Below are 21,319 nucleotides of genomic sequence, written 5' to 3'. Positions count from 1 at the left end.
TAGAACGTTCTCTGAATAAACTGCACTAACCTTTTGCATAAGCTGAGTCTTTGACTAATTATTATTATACCCATTGTCTTACAAACCTCGGGAATTGGTCAGAGCTATTGATTGATTGTTATTATCATTGGAATTGGAAATTCTCTTATCACCGTAGCGCTGCTTTAAAAAAAACCTAGAGTTGATGTCTGCGCCCCCGTTGAATTCTAATTAGCATAATTATAACAATTTCCATAAAAATCTGTCAGTTTAAACTAGAGATAATCCTCCTATGTCACACTTCCGCATCTGCGGTGAAAGGTGATAGAGCTAGAGTGGTGTTTTGCTCTATGACCCCCACAAGCGTCTTGGGACTCGTCTGAAGTTGGTACAGTCGATCTACCAACTTCTGTCTGTAGCATCAGAACACTAATATGACCACTCTGTGAAAAGGCGAAACTCTCACGAACAGGTGCATGCTGGTTGTTTTGCTCTAGGACGCCCTCAGGCCTCACAAGACTCTTGAAGGTCCCCCAGTACCAGTTGAAAACATTTCTGGAACTATTTCTAAACTATTTATGGAGACTGTTTAGTGCCAAAAATAATAAGAAATAAATGTTTCATGATCTTCTTATATCTCTCAGATATAAGATAAACACTTCAGAAGAAACTTGCTTTTGGGGGGACTATCTGTCGTTCCATGTAGTGAATCTGTTATTCAATGTGTTTGTATGGCCTAATAGTTAGGCCAAATAACATTTGCCATACAATTTTTTTTTTATATATGTTTTTGATATTTAACTAGGCAAGTCAGTTAAGAACAAATTCTTAATTACAATGGTGGCCTACCGGGGAACACTGTAAAGGGTTAACACCAGCCAAAAATAAAACCCTCTGTGTCTCCCTCTCTCTCTTTCTCTTGCTTTCTCTCTCCCTCTCTTTTCTTCCTTCCTTTCTCCATCTCTGCACATACTGTACTGTATGTCCTAATAATGCTTTACATGGGAGTGGGTCCATAGGCTTGTATCTGTTCGTTAGTTTTTTATTGGGATTTTTTGCACCTGAAATAGGTGTGATACAGGAATGCAATGTAAACTGAATTGTGGCACATGGGCTTATGATTCAGATTTCTGTGAAACTTCATGATAAATACTAGTTTCTTTCTCAACAAAATCCAGTATGACAGGTTGTAAATTCAGGGAAATTTAAAAAACTTCCTAAACTCCCTAGCCCAGATTTGAGGAACTGCTTGGTTGTCACATGACATTGTCCACTACCTTCTATTATTGAACTTGACGACTGCAGAAACAATGATAAAAGGGATGTGTTCAATAATAAAGGGACAGAGATACAGTATAGCAAAACAAGCTCAGACACAGATCACTCACAGAGGCTGACATCCACGTGAAGCGATCATAACGTGTACACGAGACGAGATAGATAAGCATAGATACTGTACAGAACAGAGAATGGGAGACGGAGAGAGATTCCCCAGGTCAGCACTGCAGATTGACCTGGACTGTTTCTTCGTGTCTGAGGAGTTTGGATTCATCCTGGAGCAGCCAGCAGTAAGGCATCTTTTTCCAACTTTATATATGTACTTTGAGCTGAGCATAAAAACATTTCGAAATACTGCAATTACAGTTAACAGATAACTTTATAAGTGGTGAGTCTTCAGGTTCATCTGTTGCCATTTTATTTATTACATTATTGGTTAATTTTCCTTTACATGCTGTTTCGTTTTCTGTTAAAACAAGCTAGACTCTGCTGCTCTTTACAAATTTGATCTACTCACTAAGTCACCATTCAAATAATTTCCTGGTATTGTTTTGTGAATGTGAAAAGCTAAATTAAAGAACCTACGTCCAAATTTAATATCAGTCTGTACTTCACAATAGAAAAAATTAGAAGTGTGGAATTACTTCTGTGTCAGTGACCTATAGTATTTCCTCCAGTAAGTCTTGATCCACAAATCCCATGTGCTACCATGATTTTAAACTCAGAAATATGTTTGCTTTGGTTAATGTTATATGGATACCTATTGATCTTTCTCCCTCCAGCGTGCACTGAGCTGTGAGCCAATGGCAGTTGTTCTGTTCTGGTCTTTATTGACTTACACTGGAGACAGTGTGCTCAATGTCAACACTAGATCAATGAGACTTGAGGGACTAGATACAGTTCTACTCTCTACTTCAGATCATGCTTTTATCTGCCATGTCTAGTTTCTTTCTAACCAAAATCCAGTATGACAATCAACATGTTGTAAATTTAGGGAAATTGAACTTCCTAAACTCCCTAGCCTGGATTTGAGGAAATGCTTGATTGTCACATGACATTGTCCACTACCTTCTATTATTGAACTTGACGACTGCAGAAACAATGATAAAAGGGATGTGTTCAATAATAAAGGGACAGAGATACAGTATAGCAAAACAAGCTCAGACACAGATCACTCACAGAGGCTGACATCCATGTGAAGCGATCATAACGTGACAATGAGACTGGAGATAGATAAGCATAGATACTGTACAGAACAGAGAATGGGATGTTATATGGATACCTATTGATCTTTCTCCCTCCAGCGTGCACTGAGCTGTGAGGCAATGACAGTTGGTCTGTTCTGGTCTCTATTGACTTAGACTGGAGACAGTGTGCTCAATGTCAACACTAGATCAATGAGACTTGAGGGACTAGATACAGTTCTACTCTCTACTTTAGTGCATTCTTTTATCCCATCACACCTCATTAACTTACAGTACGTTCCGATTTCAGACAGAAACATCATTTTTGCTTGAACCAACCATTTTCTTCTTTTGCGTATACTGCACAGATAAAACAGTGCACTGTCATATCTAGCTATGTGACCTTTGCCCATTTCAGACAGACCTTCCAGATTACTACCGGGTATGGATGGGCTTGGCCAGCAACCTCACACCCCTCATCCAAACACATCAGCTGCGAGACCTGGTCAATGAGGTGAGAAACCACATGGACTGTATCTCAGTCAACAATCAAATACACTTGATTTAGGCTTCAGTACTGATGTGATTATGCAAGTGTCTGGGCTTGTGATGTCCGTGCTGACGTGTGTTATGGTGGGAAAAGTACCCAATTTTCATACTTGAGTTATAGGTAAGATACTTTAAAAGAAAATGACTAAAGTCTAGAAGTATTTGGTTTTAAATGTATCAAAAGTGAAAGTATAAATCATTTAAAATTTGTTATATTAAGCAAACAGACAAGTTTTTTTTTAACGGATATCCATGGACACAGTTCAACACTCAGACAAAATTGACAAACAAAGCATTTGTTTAGTGAGTCTGCCAGATCAGAGGCAGTGGGGAAGATATGGGATGTTCTCTTGATAAGTGCATGAATTAGACAATTTTCCTGTCCTACTAAGCATTGAAAATGTAACGAGTACTTTTGGGTGTAAGGGAAAATGTAAGGAGTAAAAAGTACATTATTTTCTTTAGGAATGTAGTGGAGTAAAAGTAAAAGTTGTCAAAAAATATAAATAGTAAAGTAAAGTACAGATTCCCCCAAAAAACTACTTAAGTAGTACTTAAAAGTATTTATACTTAAGTATTTTACACCGCTGCATGTGTGATTGTACCAGTGTTGCTGATAGACTCCATACTAACAGACTCATTGTTACCATTGTTGTAAACAGATGCCAGTGCTGAGTCCCCATCACCTAAAGGGCCACCGGGAGCTGAGGCTGGCTCACCTGGCCCTGGGCTTCATCACCATGGGGTATGTCTGGCAGGAGGGGCAACACCTGCCGGCCCAGGTAAAAATCAGCTCAGAGTGACCTTTAACCTCAGACATGAACACTGGAATCTGTCCCATTGATTGTTGGCATGTTCGGTGTTTGTGTTTATTAGACTCTCCCCAAATCCCTGGCTCTGCCCTACTGGCTGGTCTCCAAGAGACTCGGCCTGCCTCCCATCCTGACCTATGCAGACTCTGTTCTGGTCAACTGGAGACTCAAGGACCCTACAGGGTGAGCTGGGCCTTTGAGCCTTACACCCTGGTCTGTCACTATCCCTTACCTCTACCTACTTGACCACTTTCTTTCCAACCCGTACCAATATGCCACTACACCTATGTCCACAACCATTTGGTCTACTAACACGACAGGACTATGTACTGTTTATGAAACACATGCAATGTATTGACATTCTTTCTCACACTTGTTATTTCAGGGACATGGAAATTGGGTGAGTTTGACAGAACCACTGTCATGAGAATTACATCTCCTGTAAATTCCTGTTTTCGGTTCCATTTGGTGTCTATTTGATATTGTTGTGGTTTCCATGTGATATTCATGTGCATTTCAATATAGGAACTTGGAAACACTGTTCTCTTTCCCTGGGGGAGAAAGCTGTAAAGGGTTCTTCCTGGTCTCTCTTTTGGTGGAGAGGGCTGCTAGCTCAGGGATACAGGCAAGTCTCTATGTGTGTCTCTGTCTTTATTTGTCTCTGTCTCTGTCTCTATCTATATACTGTATCTCTCACACACTTCGCATCTCTCTGTGTCTCATTATAACCCTGTTTCTCCCTCTCTCTCTGTTTTTGTAATCTCTTTCTGTCTTTCGTGGTCTCTTTCGCTATGACCATTAAGGGGCTTTTGATTATGAGTCCTAATTGTCCTGAACTACGTCTAGGGGGCGTTTTCAGTGATGAATGCTGTGGTAACCTGTGACATCATCAGCATACAGAAGGGCCTCTACAAAGTGGGCCAGTCTCTGAGGAAGATGAAGGAAATATTTGAGCTCATGCACAGTAAGTTACATCCTTACCTTATCCACAGTGAATCATATCCATACCCAGGTAGTATACAGTTGAAGTCGTAAGTTTACATACACCTTAGCCAAATACATTTAACTCCTTAGTGATCCCTCCGCGCGCCAATCCCGTTAATGGGATTGATTTGACAACACCCAGTGAAATAGCAGCGCCAAATTCAAAAACAGAAATACTCGATAATAATTCATGAATCATATAAGTGTTGTAAATCGGTTTAAAGATTAACTTCTTGTTAATCCAGCCACAGTGTCAAATTTCAAAAAAGCTTTACTGCGAAAGCAAACCATGCTATTATCTGAGGACAGCAACCCATGAAATAAACCCATGAAAATCACATTACAACCCACCAGCCGCGGCATAAAAGTCAGAAATAACGATATAATTCATGCCTTGCCTTTGAAGATCTTCTTCTGTTGGCACTCCAATATGTCCATTAATCATCACAAATGGTTCTTTTGTTTGAGAAATTCTGTTGTTATATCTCCAAAATGTCAATTTATTTGGCGCGTTTGATCCAGAAAAATACCAGTTCCAACTCGTGCAACATGACTACTAAGTATCAAATATGAACTGTGAACTTGATCCAAACATTTCAAACAACTTTCCTAATCCAACTTCAGGTATTTTTAAACATAAATAATCGATACAATTTAAGACGGGATAAACTGTGTTCAATAATGGACGAAAACAAAGTGGAGAGAGCTTTCAGGTCGCACGAGCCAACCACAACAGTACACTAGACTCGACCCTCGTTCTGAACAGCCCTACTTCTTTGTTTCTCAAAGGAAAAACATCAACCAATTTCTAAAGACTGTTGACATCTAGTGGAAGCGATAGGAACTGCAAGCAAGTGCCTTAGAAATCTAGATCCACATAGAAAAGCCATTGAAAAGAGAGTGACCTCAAAATATTTTCTGGATGGTTTGTCCTCTGGGTTTTGCCTGCCAAATAAGTTCTGTTATGCCCACACACATAGAGTGTTTTCTATCCTAATCTACCAATTATATGCATATCCTAGCTTCTGGGCCTGAGTAGCAGTGAGTTTACTCTGGGCACACTTTTCAACCGGATGTGAAAATAGTGCCCCCTAGCCTTAAGAAGTTTTAAACTCAGTTTTTCGCAATTCCTTACATGTAATCCGATTAAAAATGCTCTGTCTTAGGTCAGTTAGGATCAACACTTTATTTTAAGAATGTGAAATAATAATAATAGAGAGAATGATTTATTTCAGCTTTTATTTCTTTCATCACATTCCCAGTGGGTCAGAAGTTTACATACACTCAATTAGTATCTGGTAGAATTGCCATTAAATTGTTTAACTTGGGTCAAACATTTCAAGTAGCCTTCCACAAGCTTCCCACAATAAGCTGGATGAATTTTGGCCCATTCCTCCTGACAGATCTAGTGTAACTGAGTCAGGTTTGTAGGCCTCCTTGCTCACACACGCTTTTTCAGTTATGCCACAAATTCTCTATAGGATTGAGGTCAGAGCTTTGTGATGGCCACTCCAATACCTAGACTTTGTTGTCTGAAAGCCATTTTGGCACAACTTTGGAAGTATGCTTGGGGTCATGGTCCATTTGGAAGACCCATTTGAGACCACGCTTTATCTTCCTGACTGATGTCTTGAGATATGTCCACATAATTGTCCGTCCTCATGATGCCATCTATTTTGTGAAGTGCACCAGTCCCTCCTGCAGCAAAGCACCCCCACAACATGATGCTGCCACCCCTGTGCTTCATGGTTGGGATGGTGTTTGTTGGCTTGCAAACCTCTTCTTTTTTCCTCCAAACGTAACGATGGTCATTATGGCCAAACAGTTCTATTTTTGCTTCATCAGACCAGAGGACATTTCTCCAAAAAGCACAAACTTTGTCCCCTTCTAAACCGTAGTCTATGTCTTCTTCCTTGCTGAGCGGCCTTTCAGGTTATAGGACTTGATTTACTGTGGATGTAGATACTTTTCTACCTGGTTCCTCCTGTATCTTCACAAGGTCCTTTGCTGTTGTTCTGGAATTGATTTTCACTTTTCGCACTAAAGTACGTTCATCTCTAGGAGACAGAACGCGTCTCCTTGCTGAGCGGTATGAAGGCTGCGTGGTCCTATTGTGTTTATACTTGCATACTATTGTTTGTACAGATGAACATGGTACCTTCAGGCGTTTGTAAATTGCTCCCAAGGATGAACCAGACTTGTGGAGGTCTACAATTTTTTCTGAGATCTTGGCTGATTTCTTTTGATTTTCCCATGATATCAAGCAAAGAGGCACTGAGTTTGAAGGTAGTCCTTGAAATACATCCACAGGTATACCTCCAACAAAAAATATGTCAATTAGCCTATCAGAAGCTTCTAATCCATGACATAATTTTCTGGAATTTTTCAAGCACAGTCAACTCAGTGTATGTAAATGTCTGACCCACTGGAATTGTGATACAGTGAATTATAAGTGAAATAATCTGTCTGTAAACAATTGTTGGAAAAATGACTGAATCAGATGTCCGAACCGACTTGCCAAAACTATAGTTTGTTAACAAGAAATTTGTGGGGTGGTTGAAAAACAAGTTTTAATGACTCTAACCTAAGTGTATGTAAACTTCCAACTTCAACTGTATAGATTGTTGCAGGCTCAAGGGGGTGGGGTTTCAAGAGCACCAAGTTAAATAACCAAACACGCGCACTAAGCACAACTAGAATACAAATGGGGTATTTTTAGGGAGATTTGCACACTGTGGGAAAGGGGGGAATTCAGCAACCAGTTCACAGTCCACAATCCGTTCTCATTGTCTGTTCCATTATCCAGGGGTAATCCTAAAACTCGGGTCCTCAGCCAAACCGGTTCGGTACACAGTGGGGGTAATCAGACAGTCCAGGTTCAACAGATAATTCTCTCTTCTCACACTCTCCATAACACACGTGTCCCTCTCAGTCCTCTCCCAGGTTGTGCAGCCCGCTTTCTCTTTTATCCCCAAGCACTCCATGGCCTAATGACCCACAGGCTTGCCTCGTAGGGGCAGGAAGTCCATATAAGGCTTGGGGGTGAATCCTCACCTCTCCCTGACATGTGCGACCCCCCCATGAGGGGCGGTCCAGCTCCCTAGAGCATCCCTCCTGGTGAGGGCATCGGCATTTCCATGGGCTGCACCTGATCTGCGGACGACAGAGAAAGCAAATTGCTGTAAGGATAGGATCCAGGGTGACCCGGGCATTACTGTCCGTATTCCGTGACATCCAAACCAGTGGTGCGTGGTCCGTTACGAGGGTGAAGTGCCCTCCAAATAACTAATATTTCAGTATCTCCAGCGTCCACTTGAACGATAGACATTCTTTCTCCACAGTGGAATATATTTATTCCTGTGGCAACAGCTTCCGGCTGATGTACACGACTGAGTGTTCCTCACCTTCTTGTAGCTGTGATAGGACGGCACCCACCCCTGTTTCAGACGCATCGGTCTGTACCACCAGTGGTTTGGAGAAGTCCGGGGTCACCAGCATTGGTCCAGAACACAGTGCTCCCTTTTGGTCCTGGAAGGCTTTCTCCATCTCCCCGGTCTACGTCACTTGGGCGGGCAGACGGCTCCTGGTCAGATCTGTCAGGGGGTTGGCTATGGAGGCAAAGTGGAAAATAATTATCTGGTAGTAACTAGTCAATCCCACAAACGTGCGTACCTGCTTCTTGGTGAGGGGGCGGGGCCAGTCCCGAATACCCTCCACTTTCTTCACCTGGGGTTTGACACATCCCCTCCCGATTGTTTACCCCAGGTACTCAGCCTCCCGCAGGCCGAGCCGACATTTCGTTGGATTAGCTGTTAGCCATTCCCCCATAAGGCCTGCAATACCACGCTCACCTGGTTTAGATTTGTCTCCCACTCGCTTCCATGGATCACAATATCATCGAGGTAGGCCGCTGCGTACCCACGATGGAGACAGAGAATCCAGTCCATCATCCTTTGGAAGGTGGCTGGGGCCCTGTGCAACCCAAAGGGCAGCTTCTTGTAGTGGAACAGCCCATCAGGGGTGGTGAAAGCAGTTTTCACCTGCACCTCGGGAGCTAAGGGCACCTACCAATAACCCTTCGCCAGGTCGAGTGTGCTGATAAATCGGGTGGTCCCTAACTGTTCGATTAGTTCATCAATTCAGGGCATGGGGTAGGCGTTGAACTTTGAGATTTAATTTACCTTTCTAAAATCACTAGAGAAGCGAAAGGTGCCGTCTGGCTTCGGCACCAACACTATGGAGCTGCACCACTCACTTTTCGACTCTTCGATAATATCAGCTTCCAGCATTGTTTTTACCTTAGTCCTGATGGCCTTGCTCCTTGCTTCCGATATGCGGTAGGCTCTCAACTTCACCTTGTTCCCGGGTTCGGTGATGATGCTGTGCTGTACCAGATTGGTGTGTCCTGGTGTGTCCTGGTTAACTGGAGAACACATCCTGGTTCCGGCCGACAAACTCTGTCAGCTCCTGCTGCTGTGCTTGGCTCAGCTGTTCCCCCAGTGGCATCTTCGCAGGCTTTGTCTCTGTGGTAGCCTTCTTTGGGGAAATAGAGTAGAGTACATCACGTGCATTCCATTTCTTTAATAAATTCACATGGTAAATCTGTGTCAGATGCCTACGTCCCGGCTGTCTGACCCTATAGTTGACTTCACCCACCTTCTCAAGGACTTCGTACGGCCCGTTCCATCGGGACAAAAACGTACATTCTGAGGTGGGGGCCAACAGCAACACTTTGTCTCCTGGCTGGAAGTCTCTTTGCCCCTCTATTGTACACCCACGGTTGGGCCTCTAGCATGTGTTCCTGTACCAGGGGCCCCAGGGTTGCCATCCGGGCTTGGTCCACCATGGTTTGATGGGGCGACGTTTGCTTCTTTAGCCACGTCCAGCAGTCCTCGGGGTTGTCTCCCATACAGGGGTTCAATGAGAGAAAACCCTGTTGAAGCTTGGGGCTCTTCTCAGATCAAGAACATCAGGCATGGTAGCAGCTGGTCCCAATTCTTTCCATCCGCCTCCATCACCTTCTTTAGCATCTGCTTCAGGGTTCGATTGAATCTTTCCATCGGTCTGTGGGTGATACACTGAGATGCGCAACTGGGTTATCTTCATTAGTTTGCAGAGGTCCTTCATGATTTGCGACATGAATGGGGTTCCCTGGTCAGTTAATATCTCGTCAGGGATGCCTACTCGGGAGAACAGCATGACTAGCTCATGTGCGATTCCCTTGTTGGCCATGGTGCAGAGGAGAATGGCTTCCGGGTACCTGGTGGCATAATCCAGAATCACCAGGATGTATTGGTGCCCTCGGTTGCTCTTTGGTAGAGATCCCACCAGGCCTATTGCGATCCTGCTGAGAGGGACTGAAATAATGAGTAGTGGAATTAAGGGGCTGCAAAAGTGTGGTTTTGGCGCCACCTGCTGGCACTCCGGGCAACTGCGGCAGTAATCCTCCACTGCTCTCTTCACATCTGGCCAGTAAAATATTGCCTTGATCCGGTCTAAGGTCTTCTCCACCCCTAGGTGAGCCCCAAGAAGGTGGGAGTGCGCCAACTGCAGGGCAGATTGTACAAAGGGACTGGGAACCAACAACAACTCCATGAATTCGTCATTATTCTTCACCACCTGATACAGCAATTTCTTCTTTATAGAACAATGGGGGTAGGTGATCTGACTTACCCCCTCAATGGCCTTTCCATCCACCACAGTCACCTGCTGGAGAGCACTGGCCAGGTTGGGATCCTCCAATTGGGACGTGCTGAACTGGCCCACCGGGAACAGGTCTTCCAGAGTCGCCACACCTGCCTCCAGTCTTGCTTCACCCCAGCCACCCTTTGAGAGGGGTTCTGTTGACTCCTGGTAGTCCACCTTCTGGAATCCACACATCCGGGCATCCCTCCTTCTGGTGTCCCTCCCACCTCTCCGGCTTCCTCCTCCCTTCTGGTTCTCTCCATTCCTCACGTCTCTGAACATACTGGTCGACAGTTGGTGGAACATCGGGAAATACCTCCCGATAAGGACCGGCACAGGCAGGTTTGGGATGACTCCCACTGACCTTGTGTGATGTCCCTTTGTGGTCTGTAGGTGGAGGAGTGTGGCAGGGTAGTCCTTGGACTCACCGTGTATGCACATGATGGCCACGGTGTCAGTCAGGTTCGGGGACTTGGCAAAGTCAGGTCGGATCAGGGTCACCATACTCCCGGTGTCCGAAAGTGCAGTGGTGTCCTTTCCATTGGCTCTTACTGGGGTGACAGGGAAGGACCACTCTCCTCAGCCCAGCATTCCATCAGCAAGCCCCAGGGACGCCCAGTGGCTACCTCACTGGCTGAGGCCAGAGACATCGGGATATTGCGGTTTGGACAGTTCCTGGCGATGTGTCCCCGCTCACCACACTCGTAGCATTTCCTGCTGTCCAGGTTCAGAAAGGGGCATTGTCTCTGGGAGCTGGCTGTTGGTGTCCTGCCATCCTTGGCTGGGGTCCCGGCATGGTCCTCCGCCCTTTTCGGCTCCTTCGGGCGAGTGGAGAGTTCAGCCTTCCATGGGTGTCCACTGCACAGAACCTTGAAAGCCATCTGTTGACCTTCCGCCAGTTCCACCAGCTGATCTGCGCTCTGCGGGTTAGCTTGGCCTGCTAACCTTTTAGCTTTGAATGGGGGAGAGCGTAGAAATGTATCTATGACCACTTACTCAATGGCCGTGAGCGTCAGTGTTTCAGTTGTTAGCCAGCTCTTGGCCAGCCTAATTAGATCATGCATTTGCGACCGGGGGGACGCTGAGGCATCATATGCCCAATGATGGAATCTTTGTGCCCTGCTAATCAGGGTGTAACCATACTGGTGCAGGATTTCCTTGTTCAGCCCCTCGTAATGCATCTCCTGGTCAGTCTTCAGATCCTGATAGGTTTTCTGTGCTGTGCCTGACAGGAAGGGTGCTAGCAGGCTTACCCTATGCTCATGGGACCATTTTTCCCTAGCCGCCGTCCTCTCGAAGGCTTGGAGGTAAGGCTTGATGCTCTCAGCCTCTGTCAGCTTCAGTATAAACCTACTGGGTTTGGAACAAGAGACTGCTGCGCCTGCAGCCACGCTGGCCTGGGTGGCTGTCAGCTGCTTGAGTTGAGCTCACAGGAGAGCAGTCTGCTGACGCTGTTCCTCCAGCAGCTCCCGATGCTTCCATTGTGCTCCATGTCTGTTTAGTTATTGAGCTTGGTTCAAATCAAATAAAAAAATCTAATCAAAGTTTATTTGTCACGTGCGCTGAATACAACAGGTGTAGACCTTACAGTGAAATGCTTACATACAGGCTCTAAACCAATAGTGCAAAAACAATGTTAGATGAACAACAGGTAGGTAAAGAAATAAAACAACAGCAAAAAGACAGGCTATATACAGTAGCGAGGCTATAAAAGTAGTGTGGCTACATACAGACACTGGTTAGTCAGGCTGATTGAGGTAGTATGTACATGCAGATATGGTTAAATTGACTATTTATATATGATGAACAGAGAGTAGCAGTAGCGTAAAAGAGAGGTTGGTGTGTGGTGGGTGGCGGGACACAATGCAGATAGCCCGGTTAGCCAATGTGTGGGAGCACTGGTTGGTCGGCCCAATTGAGGTAGTATGTACATGAATGTATAGTTAAAGTGACTACGCATATATGATAAACAGAGACTAGCAGCAGCGTAAAAACAATGCTAATAGTCCGGGTAGCCATTTGACTACCTGTTCAGGAGTCTTATGGCTCGGGGGTAAAAACTGTTGAGAAGCCTTTTTGTCCTAGACTTGGCACTCCGGTACCGCTTGCCATGCGGTAGTAGAGAGAACAGTCTATGACTGGGGTGGCTGGGGTCTTTAACCATTTTTAGGGCCTTCCTCTGACACCACCTGGTGTAGAGGTCCTGGATGGCAGGCAGCTTAGCCCCAGTGATGTACTGGGCTGTACGTACCACTCTCTGTAGTGGCTTGTGGTCAGAGGCTGAGCAATTGCTGTATCAGGCAGCGATGCAACCAGCTCTCGATCTTGCAGCTGTAGAACCTTTTGAGGATCTCAGGACCCATGCCAAATCTTTTTAATTCCCTGAGGGGCAATAGGCGTTGTCGTGACCTCTTCACGACTGCCATTTTAGTTTGTTATTGATGTGGACACCGAGGAACTTGAAGCACTCAAGTTGCTCCACTACAGACCTGTTGATGAGAATGGGGGTGTGGTCGGTGCTCCTTTTCCTGTAGTCCACAATCATCTCCTTAGTCTTGGTTACGTTAAGGGATAGGTTGTTATTCTGGCACCACATGGCCAGTTCTCTGACCTCCTCCATATAGGCTGTCTCGTCGTTGTCTGTGATCAGGCCTACCACTGTTGTGTCGTCTGCAAACTTAATGATGGTGTTGGAGTCGCGCCTGGCCATGCAGTCGTGGGTGAACAGGGAGTACAGGAGGGGACTGAGCACGCACCCCTGTGGAGCTCCAGTGTTGAGGATCAGCGTGGCAGATGTGTTGCTACCTACCCTCACCACCTGGGGCCGCCCATCAGGAAGTCCAGGATCCAGTTGCAGAGGGAGATGTTTAGTCCCAGGATTCTTAGCTTAGTGATGAGCTTTGAGGGTACTATGAAACTTGAAAGTTGAACTGTAGTTAATGAATAGCATCCTCACATAAGTTTTCCTTTTGTCCAGGTGTGAAAGTGCAGTGTGGAGTGCAATAGAGATTGCATCATCTGTGGATCTGTTTGGGCTGTATGAAAATTTGAGTAGGTCTAGGGTTTCTGAGATAATGGTGTTGATTTGAGCCATTACCAACCTTTCAGAGCACTTCATGGCTACAAATGTGAGTGCTACGGGTCTGTAGTCATTTAGGCAGGTTGACTTTGTGTTCTTGGGCACAGGGACTATGGTGGTCTGCTTGAAACATGTACAGACTCAATCAGGGACATGTTGAAAATGTCAGTGAAGACACTTGCCAGTTGGTCCTGGTAATCCGTCTGGCCCTGCAGTCTTGTGTATGTTGACCTGTTTAAAGGACTTACTCACGTCGGCTACGGAGAGTGTGATCACACAGTCGTCCGGAACAGCTGATGCTCTCATGCATGCCTCAGTGTTGCTTGCCTCGATGCAAGCATAGAAGTGATTTAGCTCGTCTGGTAGGCTCGTGTCACTGGGCAGCTCGCAGCTGTGCTTCCCTTTGTAGTCTGTAATAATTTGCAAGCCCTGCCACATAAGATGAGCATCGGAACCGGTGTAGTAAGATCCAATCTTAGCCCTGTATTGATGCTTTGCCTGTTTGATGGTTCGTCGCAGGGCATAGCAGGATTTCTTGTTAGCTTCCGGGTTAGAGTCCTGCACCTTGAAAGAGGCAGCTCTACCCTTTAGCTCAGTGCCAATGTTGCCTGTAATCCATGGCTTCTGGTTGGGGTATATACGTACAGTCACTGTGGGAACGACGTCCTCGATGCACTTATTGGTAAAGCCAGTGACTGATGTGGTGTACTCCTCAATGCCATCGGAACAATCCCAGAACATGTTCCAGTCTGTGATAGAAAAACAGTCCTGTAGTTTAGCATCTGCTTTGTCTGACCACTTTTTTATAGACCGAGTCACTGGTGCATCCTGCTTTAATTTTGCTTGTAAGCTGGAATCAGGAGGATAGAGTTGTGGTCGGATTTACCTAATGGAGGGCGAGGGAGAGCTTTGTACGTGTCTCTGTGTGTGGAGTAGAGGTGATCTAGAATTGTTTTCCATCTGGTTGCGCATTTGACATGTTGATAGAAATTAGGTAAAACTGATTTAAGTTTCTGCATTAATGTCTACGGCCACTAGGAGCACCACCTCTGGGTGAGTGGTTTCCTGTTTGCTTATTTCCTTATACAGCTGACTGAGTGCAGTCTTAGTGCCAGCATCTGTCTGTGGTGGTAAATAAACAGCCACAAAAAGTATAGCTGAAAACTCTAGGCAAGTAGTGTGGCCTGCAATTTATCACAATATACTCTACTTCAGGCCAGCAAAATCTAGAGACTTCCTTAGATTTCATGCACCCCCCCCCCCATGTCGTCATTCAGCCACGATTCCGTGAAACATAGGATATTACAGTTTTTGATATTCATGATTGTACCTCATCTATTTTATTGTCCAATGATTGCAAGTTGGCGAGTAGTATTGATGGTAACGGCAGCTTTCCCAGTCTCCTTCTCAGGGCCCTGACCAGGCATCCGGGTCTTTGTCCTCTGTATCTGCATCACTTCCTCTTGCAAATAATGGAGATGTCAGTCCTGTGGGGTGTTTGGAGAATGTCTTGTGCGTCGTCTTGTTGTAGAAAAAATCTTTGTCTAATCCGAAGTGAGTCATCGCTGTCCTGATATTCAGAAGCTCTTTTTTGCTGTAAAACTGCTGCCATTTCTTCCGGCGCTATTTTAATTCATGGTTTGCTTTGCCCGCATTCTCCACCACATGTAGCAGGCTCAGGGGGTGGGGTTTCCACATCACCATGTTCAATAACCAAACACGCACACAAAGCACAACTAGAATTCAAATGGGATATTTATAAGGGAAATTTGCACACTGTGGGAAAGGGGGGAATTCAGCAACCAGTTCACAGTCCACAATCCGTTCTCGTTGTCCGTTTCATTCCTAAAACTCGGGTCCTCAGCCAAACCGGTTCGGTACACAGTGGAGGTGATCAGACAGTCCAGGTTCAACGGGTAATCACACAGATAATTCTCTCTTCCCACACTCTCCATAACACACGTTTCCCTCTCAGTCCTCTCCCAGGTTGTGCAGCCCGCTTTCTCTTTTATCCCCAAGCACTCCATGGCCTAATGACCCACAGGCTTGCCTTGTAGGGGCAGGAAGTCCATATAAGGCTTGAGAGTGGAGCCGGCGGGCTGCAAGATATCTCCCTTGAATCACCACTCCCCTCACCTCTCCCTGCCATCTGTCACAATATATATATTGTGCAAGTTATTGGAATATTGAAATATTTCTGTTTTCAGGGCATGTGGACCCCACTGCATTCCATGGAACTCTGAGAATCTTCTTCTCAGGGTAATGTATGATACAATCCATACATATCCAAGCCATTTAATTATCAACTAAATGTATTCAACTTATTAGACATTTGATTAATTTGCCCAAGTTAATCATAAGACATTAACAAAACCCATCAGTGATTTATATTTTCAACTTTCTGAAGAGGCAATGTGGGAATGCCCCTGTCTGTGTGCACGTTTGTAGCACTTTGTTTAGCAGTTAGCAAAGATGCTAATACTAACCATCTTTTGGTAGATGGAAAGGCTTTTCAAAATGCCTTTTCAATGAAATGTTAATTACAGAATTATATCATTATTTGCTGTAATCCAGTGATGATTTGTTTAGCAAACTCTGAAATCACATGTGTGCCACAGAAACACTGCTATTCAAACTAGTCTCTTGTTGGTGCACACTTGAATGAAAGAGCATCTATGCTGAGCATACAAAACATTAGGGACACCTAAGAACAGCCTCAATTCGTCCGAGCATGGACTACAATGTGACAAAAACGTTCCACAGGGATGCTGGCCCATGTTTACTCCAATGCTTCCCACAGTTGTGTCAAGTTGGCTGGATGTCCTTTGGGTGGTGGACCATTCTTGATACACACGGGAAACTGTTGAGCGTAAAAAACCTAGCAACGTTGCAGTTCTTGACACACTCAAAACGGTGCTCCTGGCACCTACTACCACACCCCATTCAAAGGCAGTTTGAACGGTTTCACCCTCTGAATGGGACACATACACAATCCATGTCTCAAGGCTTTGAATGACGTGTATTTAAGGTGACATCAACAAAGGGTCATAGTTTTCACCTGGGTTCACCTGGTCAGTCGATGTCATGGAAAGAGCAGGTTTCCCTAATGTTTTGTACGCTCAATGTATATTCTACACCCAAAAAAGATTTTTCTCAAAAGTGGTCTCCTGATGTGGTTTATGCATTGTTGTGGACTTAAAACATACAATTGTGTTGTTTTTCTATTAAAAAAAGTGTGATTTTGAGAGAGAAAACCTGAAAAAAATTGAAATAATTCTGAAACGTGGAAAAACAAAATGGAGAAAACAGAATTTGGCAAAAAATACAACTAATTTTATACATTATACATTATGTACCCCATTCTGTGCTGTAATAGTTTCATGCATAACCCTGTATTGTGCTTTCGTAGATGGAGGGATAACCCCATGCTTCCAGGAGGGCTGTTGTATGAGGGTATAGTTGAGGAGCCGATGATGCTGTCAGGAGGAAGTGCTGCCCAGAGTTCCTCCATTCAGTGCTTTGATGCGCTACTGGGCATCTGTCATGACGACCATGCAGGTATAACCCCATTCTGACCCCATAAGGCTCTGTTTCTGAATAAAATTCCAAGTGAATTTCCAGTAATATTTCAATTTGGGTTTGTCGTGTAAAATTACATAATTAGTCATGCCATCCCATGATTTATTGCTTAATTAAAGAATAGTCTCTTATTATATGCTAGTGTTTTTCCTAACCTGATACACACTTGTCTTGGTGTGACTTCGTCATAAGACTGGGTTTACAGCTTAGGAGTATTTGTGTGCAACCGCAGCATGTGAAATCCTGTAGGTTTACTATCTACAGAAAGTCACATATATGGAACCTTGCAGAAAGGAGTACAATAGATTGTTTGTTGATGTGAACGGAGTTAGACGGTTGAGCCCTCGGCTATCAACCTTGTGCTATCTTAAGATTACCTAGACAACGAATGACCTTTTACACACTATCTGCTGACTGCCACGTATACAGAAAGGGGTTGTATTTATTTTCTCTTTAAAAGCATTGATCCGGCACTATTCATTGAGCTTTTCAACTATGCACTGTTGAGTGGGTAGTTGATTCTCCATTTTTGCAGATCTTATGATAGTGTTGTTTGAAAGAATCTGCAGTCTCTCTTCCCTTTTATTAGATATTCCAAGGCAGGTTCTAATCAAAGTGTATCTCCCCTCTGATCTCACCTTTCCCCTCTCCTCATTTTTCCTCAATTGTTCCCCCTCTCCATCTCTCCATGTACAGCATCTTTCCTGAAGCGCATGCGGGAGTACATGCTCCCCTCCCACCGCCAGCTGATAGAGACTCTGTCTGGCTGTCCCCCTCTACGTGACTTTATCCTCTCCTGCTCCAGCCCTTCTCTCTGCGTCAATTATGACTCCTGTGTGTCTGCCCTGGTGAACCTGCGGAGTTATCACCTCTCCGCCGTGACCCGATACATCACTGTACCTGGTCACCGGGCCCGTGCCATGCGCTGTCCACTCAACGGCGTAGGTTCAGCGTTGGATGAAACCGGCACCGGAGGCTCCAGCCCACTGCCCTTCCTGAAGAGCATCCGTGATGCCACTCAGAGAGCACTGATCTCACAGACTCACATCACAGAGTCAACGCTGATATAGATCACTATCGTTTGGTTACTTATACAGCATATGTTCCATCAACATGGTGTTGTATCAAACTGTCGCTGCTCTGCAATTCACATAGTATACCATAGAATCATTTCAGCACACCTTTCATCATTGTATTGGTTGTATATACAGTATATATCATTATGCTTGACTAATATATTTTCTCTTGCTATGGCAAACACTACATAATTATTATAAATATTACTCAAACTAGTTGAAAATTAGGTTCTGGCGAGGGCCTGCCCACTTCCAACACTGCCTAGTGCGTTTTAGTTTGATGCTCTATTTGACTAGGAATAACCAAGAGAATGATGTAGAGCACGGCTGTCAAACTCATTCCATGGAGGGCCGAGTAACTGCAGATTTTTTTTCTTGTTTCAATTAAGACCTAGACAACCAGGTGAGGGGAGTTCCTTACTAATTAGTGACCTTAATTCATCAATCAAGTACAAGGGAGTAGCGAAAACCCGCAGACACTCGGCCCTCCGCAGAATGAGCTTGACACGTGATGTAGAGCTATCAACTAAGCCATCACAGCTAAATGCTTTATATGCCAGTTGTTTATGACCTAACAACACAACTTTATGGTTGTGGAAAATGTACATCCCAATCGACATACTAACATAAAAGACATACAGATGTAGGATCTTCATTTGAGCCAGTTTCCTTCAGCAGGAAAATGATCCTGCAAGCAACAGGAAATGTGAATTATTATGTGGAATACATTTTTGATGAAGTTGATACAATTTTCTTTCGGGTGAATCAAGTCTGACATTTAAAGTGAAAAATTTTAAATCTAAATTCCACACATTTAAATTACAAACTTTAGAATTCTTTCAACTTTGCATTTCCTGCTGTGCATAAAAATTCTCAGCAACAAAAATAGTGATCAAATAAAGATCCTACATCTGTATACGGTATATAGAAATCTTAAAACATTGATGCTTAGGTGATAGTGGTGGTTTCTGTGATAGGTATTGACTTGTAAAACAGTTTACCTTGTAAGCTTCATTGTGGAACTCCAACTCTACCCAAAGTACATCTTAAACCCACCAGCAGTTATTTGAATCATGGTTTAAAGGATTATATGCTTGAGAAGGAACCCTCAGTCATGAAGTGTGATGTTGGCTGGCTTACAGTAGATAAACCACATGGTCTTACCAGCCATGCTTTTGTATGGGGTCTCAAATGGCCCCAAAAAATGATGGTTGTTCACTGATGTCTTTTATGGTTATCTGTCTGTAGTAGTGGCCACAGTACTGGGTCGGGTTGGTAAAAGGGATTGAAAGTGGATGGTCCTGTGATGTGCACAGCATACTTAACATGAAAGTACCTGGCGGATGCCATAGCAAATCCTTCACTGATGTGGTAAACTGCAGTAGGCTGCATGCCTCAGCATTGCCTCACATTTCAACTTGAAACATCAGTATGCAGTTTGAGAGGGCTCGCTTGTCAAGTAGCTTTTATGACTAGATATCCCAATAGTGGATAGAGTAAGTATGGGTAGAAATGCCATCATCGCCTGGCTTTAACCACCATGGGGATGTGGATAATGAGAAGGCCCTTACATTGTTCTATAAAGGGAGATTTTCTATTCCATCAAATTCTTCCTGGAAAGTTGACACGTACAAAAGCACAGTTAAACTCATACACTATAAATATCCTTAGGGACCTGAACCACTTAGCTCCTTAGGGAGCTGAGCCACTGAGCTTGCGTCAATTATCCAACCTGTTTCACCATAGTAACCATGGTTTCACTGTAGCTCGGGATCTTAGCTCCACAAGCCGGAAGTGAGGGATGAAGCAATATAGGGAGGGAGGTAGAGAGAGGGAAATTACACCCTTGAATTCAGGTGTCCAAGCAGACAGTATCTTGGCAGCAGGTGGCAGGCTGGAAACTGTCAAACCTCAGGGCACACCAGTAGTGTCCCTGCCAGAGAGTGGGCCAATCACATTTAGAGAAAGAGAGGGCGAAAGAGTTCTGAGAGTGACTGGGCAGACCTCTACCCAATCCTACACTGCAGCTGAGCCCTGGTCATGCTACAAGTCTTTCTCCACAAGACAGGGAAGAGAGCATAGATTAAGACATGTATTGTACCATGTTGATGTACCTACCGGTTCTCAGATGGTCCAACTTTTAATATTCCATCAACATTGCTTTGTATTAAACTGTCGCTTCCCTGCAATTCACACAGTATACCACAGAATCATTTCAGCACACCTCTCATAATTATATTGGTTTTTATTGAAAATGCATTTTGTGTGAGGTAAAAACAGTACAAAATGCATAATATTGCACATGATCAATGAATTGCACTTCCTTAAGGTATCGCTATGTGTCTGTCTTTCAGTATGCTACTGCCAAATAATGAAAGACTTGGTAACCCAGTCGACAAGAACAGATGTGTGATTGAATCACATGATGTCTGTGTGACATTTTTAATGTGAGATTGAAATGATTGTCCATAAACTAATGGTGCAGTAAGTGTATAGTTTTCGTGGCTACATCAACTGAATCTCTCTGCTACCAAAGTCACTATTTATCACTGGTCTAGAAATATAAAGATTGCAAGTTCAGTGCATGGATTGCTTCTCCTGGGTGGTGAGTTGATTTCACCCCTAACGTAATCATATAGGAGATGGTAATCAAAGGCGTTTGGTGCTGATCAGTGTTAATCAATCAATTGCAGAATTATAGCATCATGTGAATGACCATGTGGTCTGTGACGAGGATCAATTAAGCCAAGTGTGTTAGAATGTGAAATACATATCGCAGAGAGAATAGTGATGAATTTCATCATGTCTTTACAGTACATTTCCTTGCTGTGGGTGAGAATAAGTTAGTGCGATGTTAGCCAGTACGTAAGTTAAAGACACGGAAAGCTTTATGCATGTGACATGATAAAGAAGTTGCAAAATATGCTTACTTTTTCAACTTATATTTATGAAAAGCATTTAAGGTATTTAAAAAACAAAAGTCTACTGCAGGTTGAATAACACAGTAATAAAACATATCAATAAACTTTAATATGTTAAAAATAAGTACATTTTTTCTATTTCTGAACACTGAGGGATTAGAACAGCTTCGAGGAGAACTATAACTTGGATTAC

General features: G+C 44.0%; 1 protein-coding gene across 1 annotated transcript; it reads left to right on the top strand.

Moving 5' to 3' along the window:
• The first annotated feature begins 1,311 nt into the window (after nt 1–1,311).
• On the top strand, nt 1,312–21,236 carry LOC112253538 (indoleamine 2,3-dioxygenase 2-like). The gene is made up of 10 exons (XM_042322773.1): nt 1,312–1,547; nt 2,860–2,955; nt 3,653–3,772; nt 3,867–3,985; nt 4,188–4,202; nt 4,328–4,526; nt 4,649–4,766; nt 15,758–15,809; nt 16,960–17,108; nt 17,826–21,236. The coding sequence occupies exons 1-10, from the start codon at nt 1,449–1,451 to the stop codon at nt 18,197–18,199; spliced, it is 1,341 nt and encodes a 446-aa protein (XP_042178707.1). The 5' UTR covers nt 1,312–1,448; the 3' UTR covers nt 18,200–21,236.
• The last annotated feature ends 83 nt before the right edge of the window (nt 21,237–21,319 follow it).

Source organism: Oncorhynchus tshawytscha, linkage group LG06 (assembly GCF_018296145.1).
Source record: "Oncorhynchus tshawytscha isolate Ot180627B linkage group LG06, Otsh_v2.0, whole genome shotgun sequence".
Classification (NCBI taxonomy): Eukaryota; Metazoa; Chordata; class Actinopteri; order Salmoniformes; family Salmonidae; genus Oncorhynchus; species Oncorhynchus tshawytscha.
This window is presented reverse-complemented; position numbering and strand designations above follow the sequence as displayed.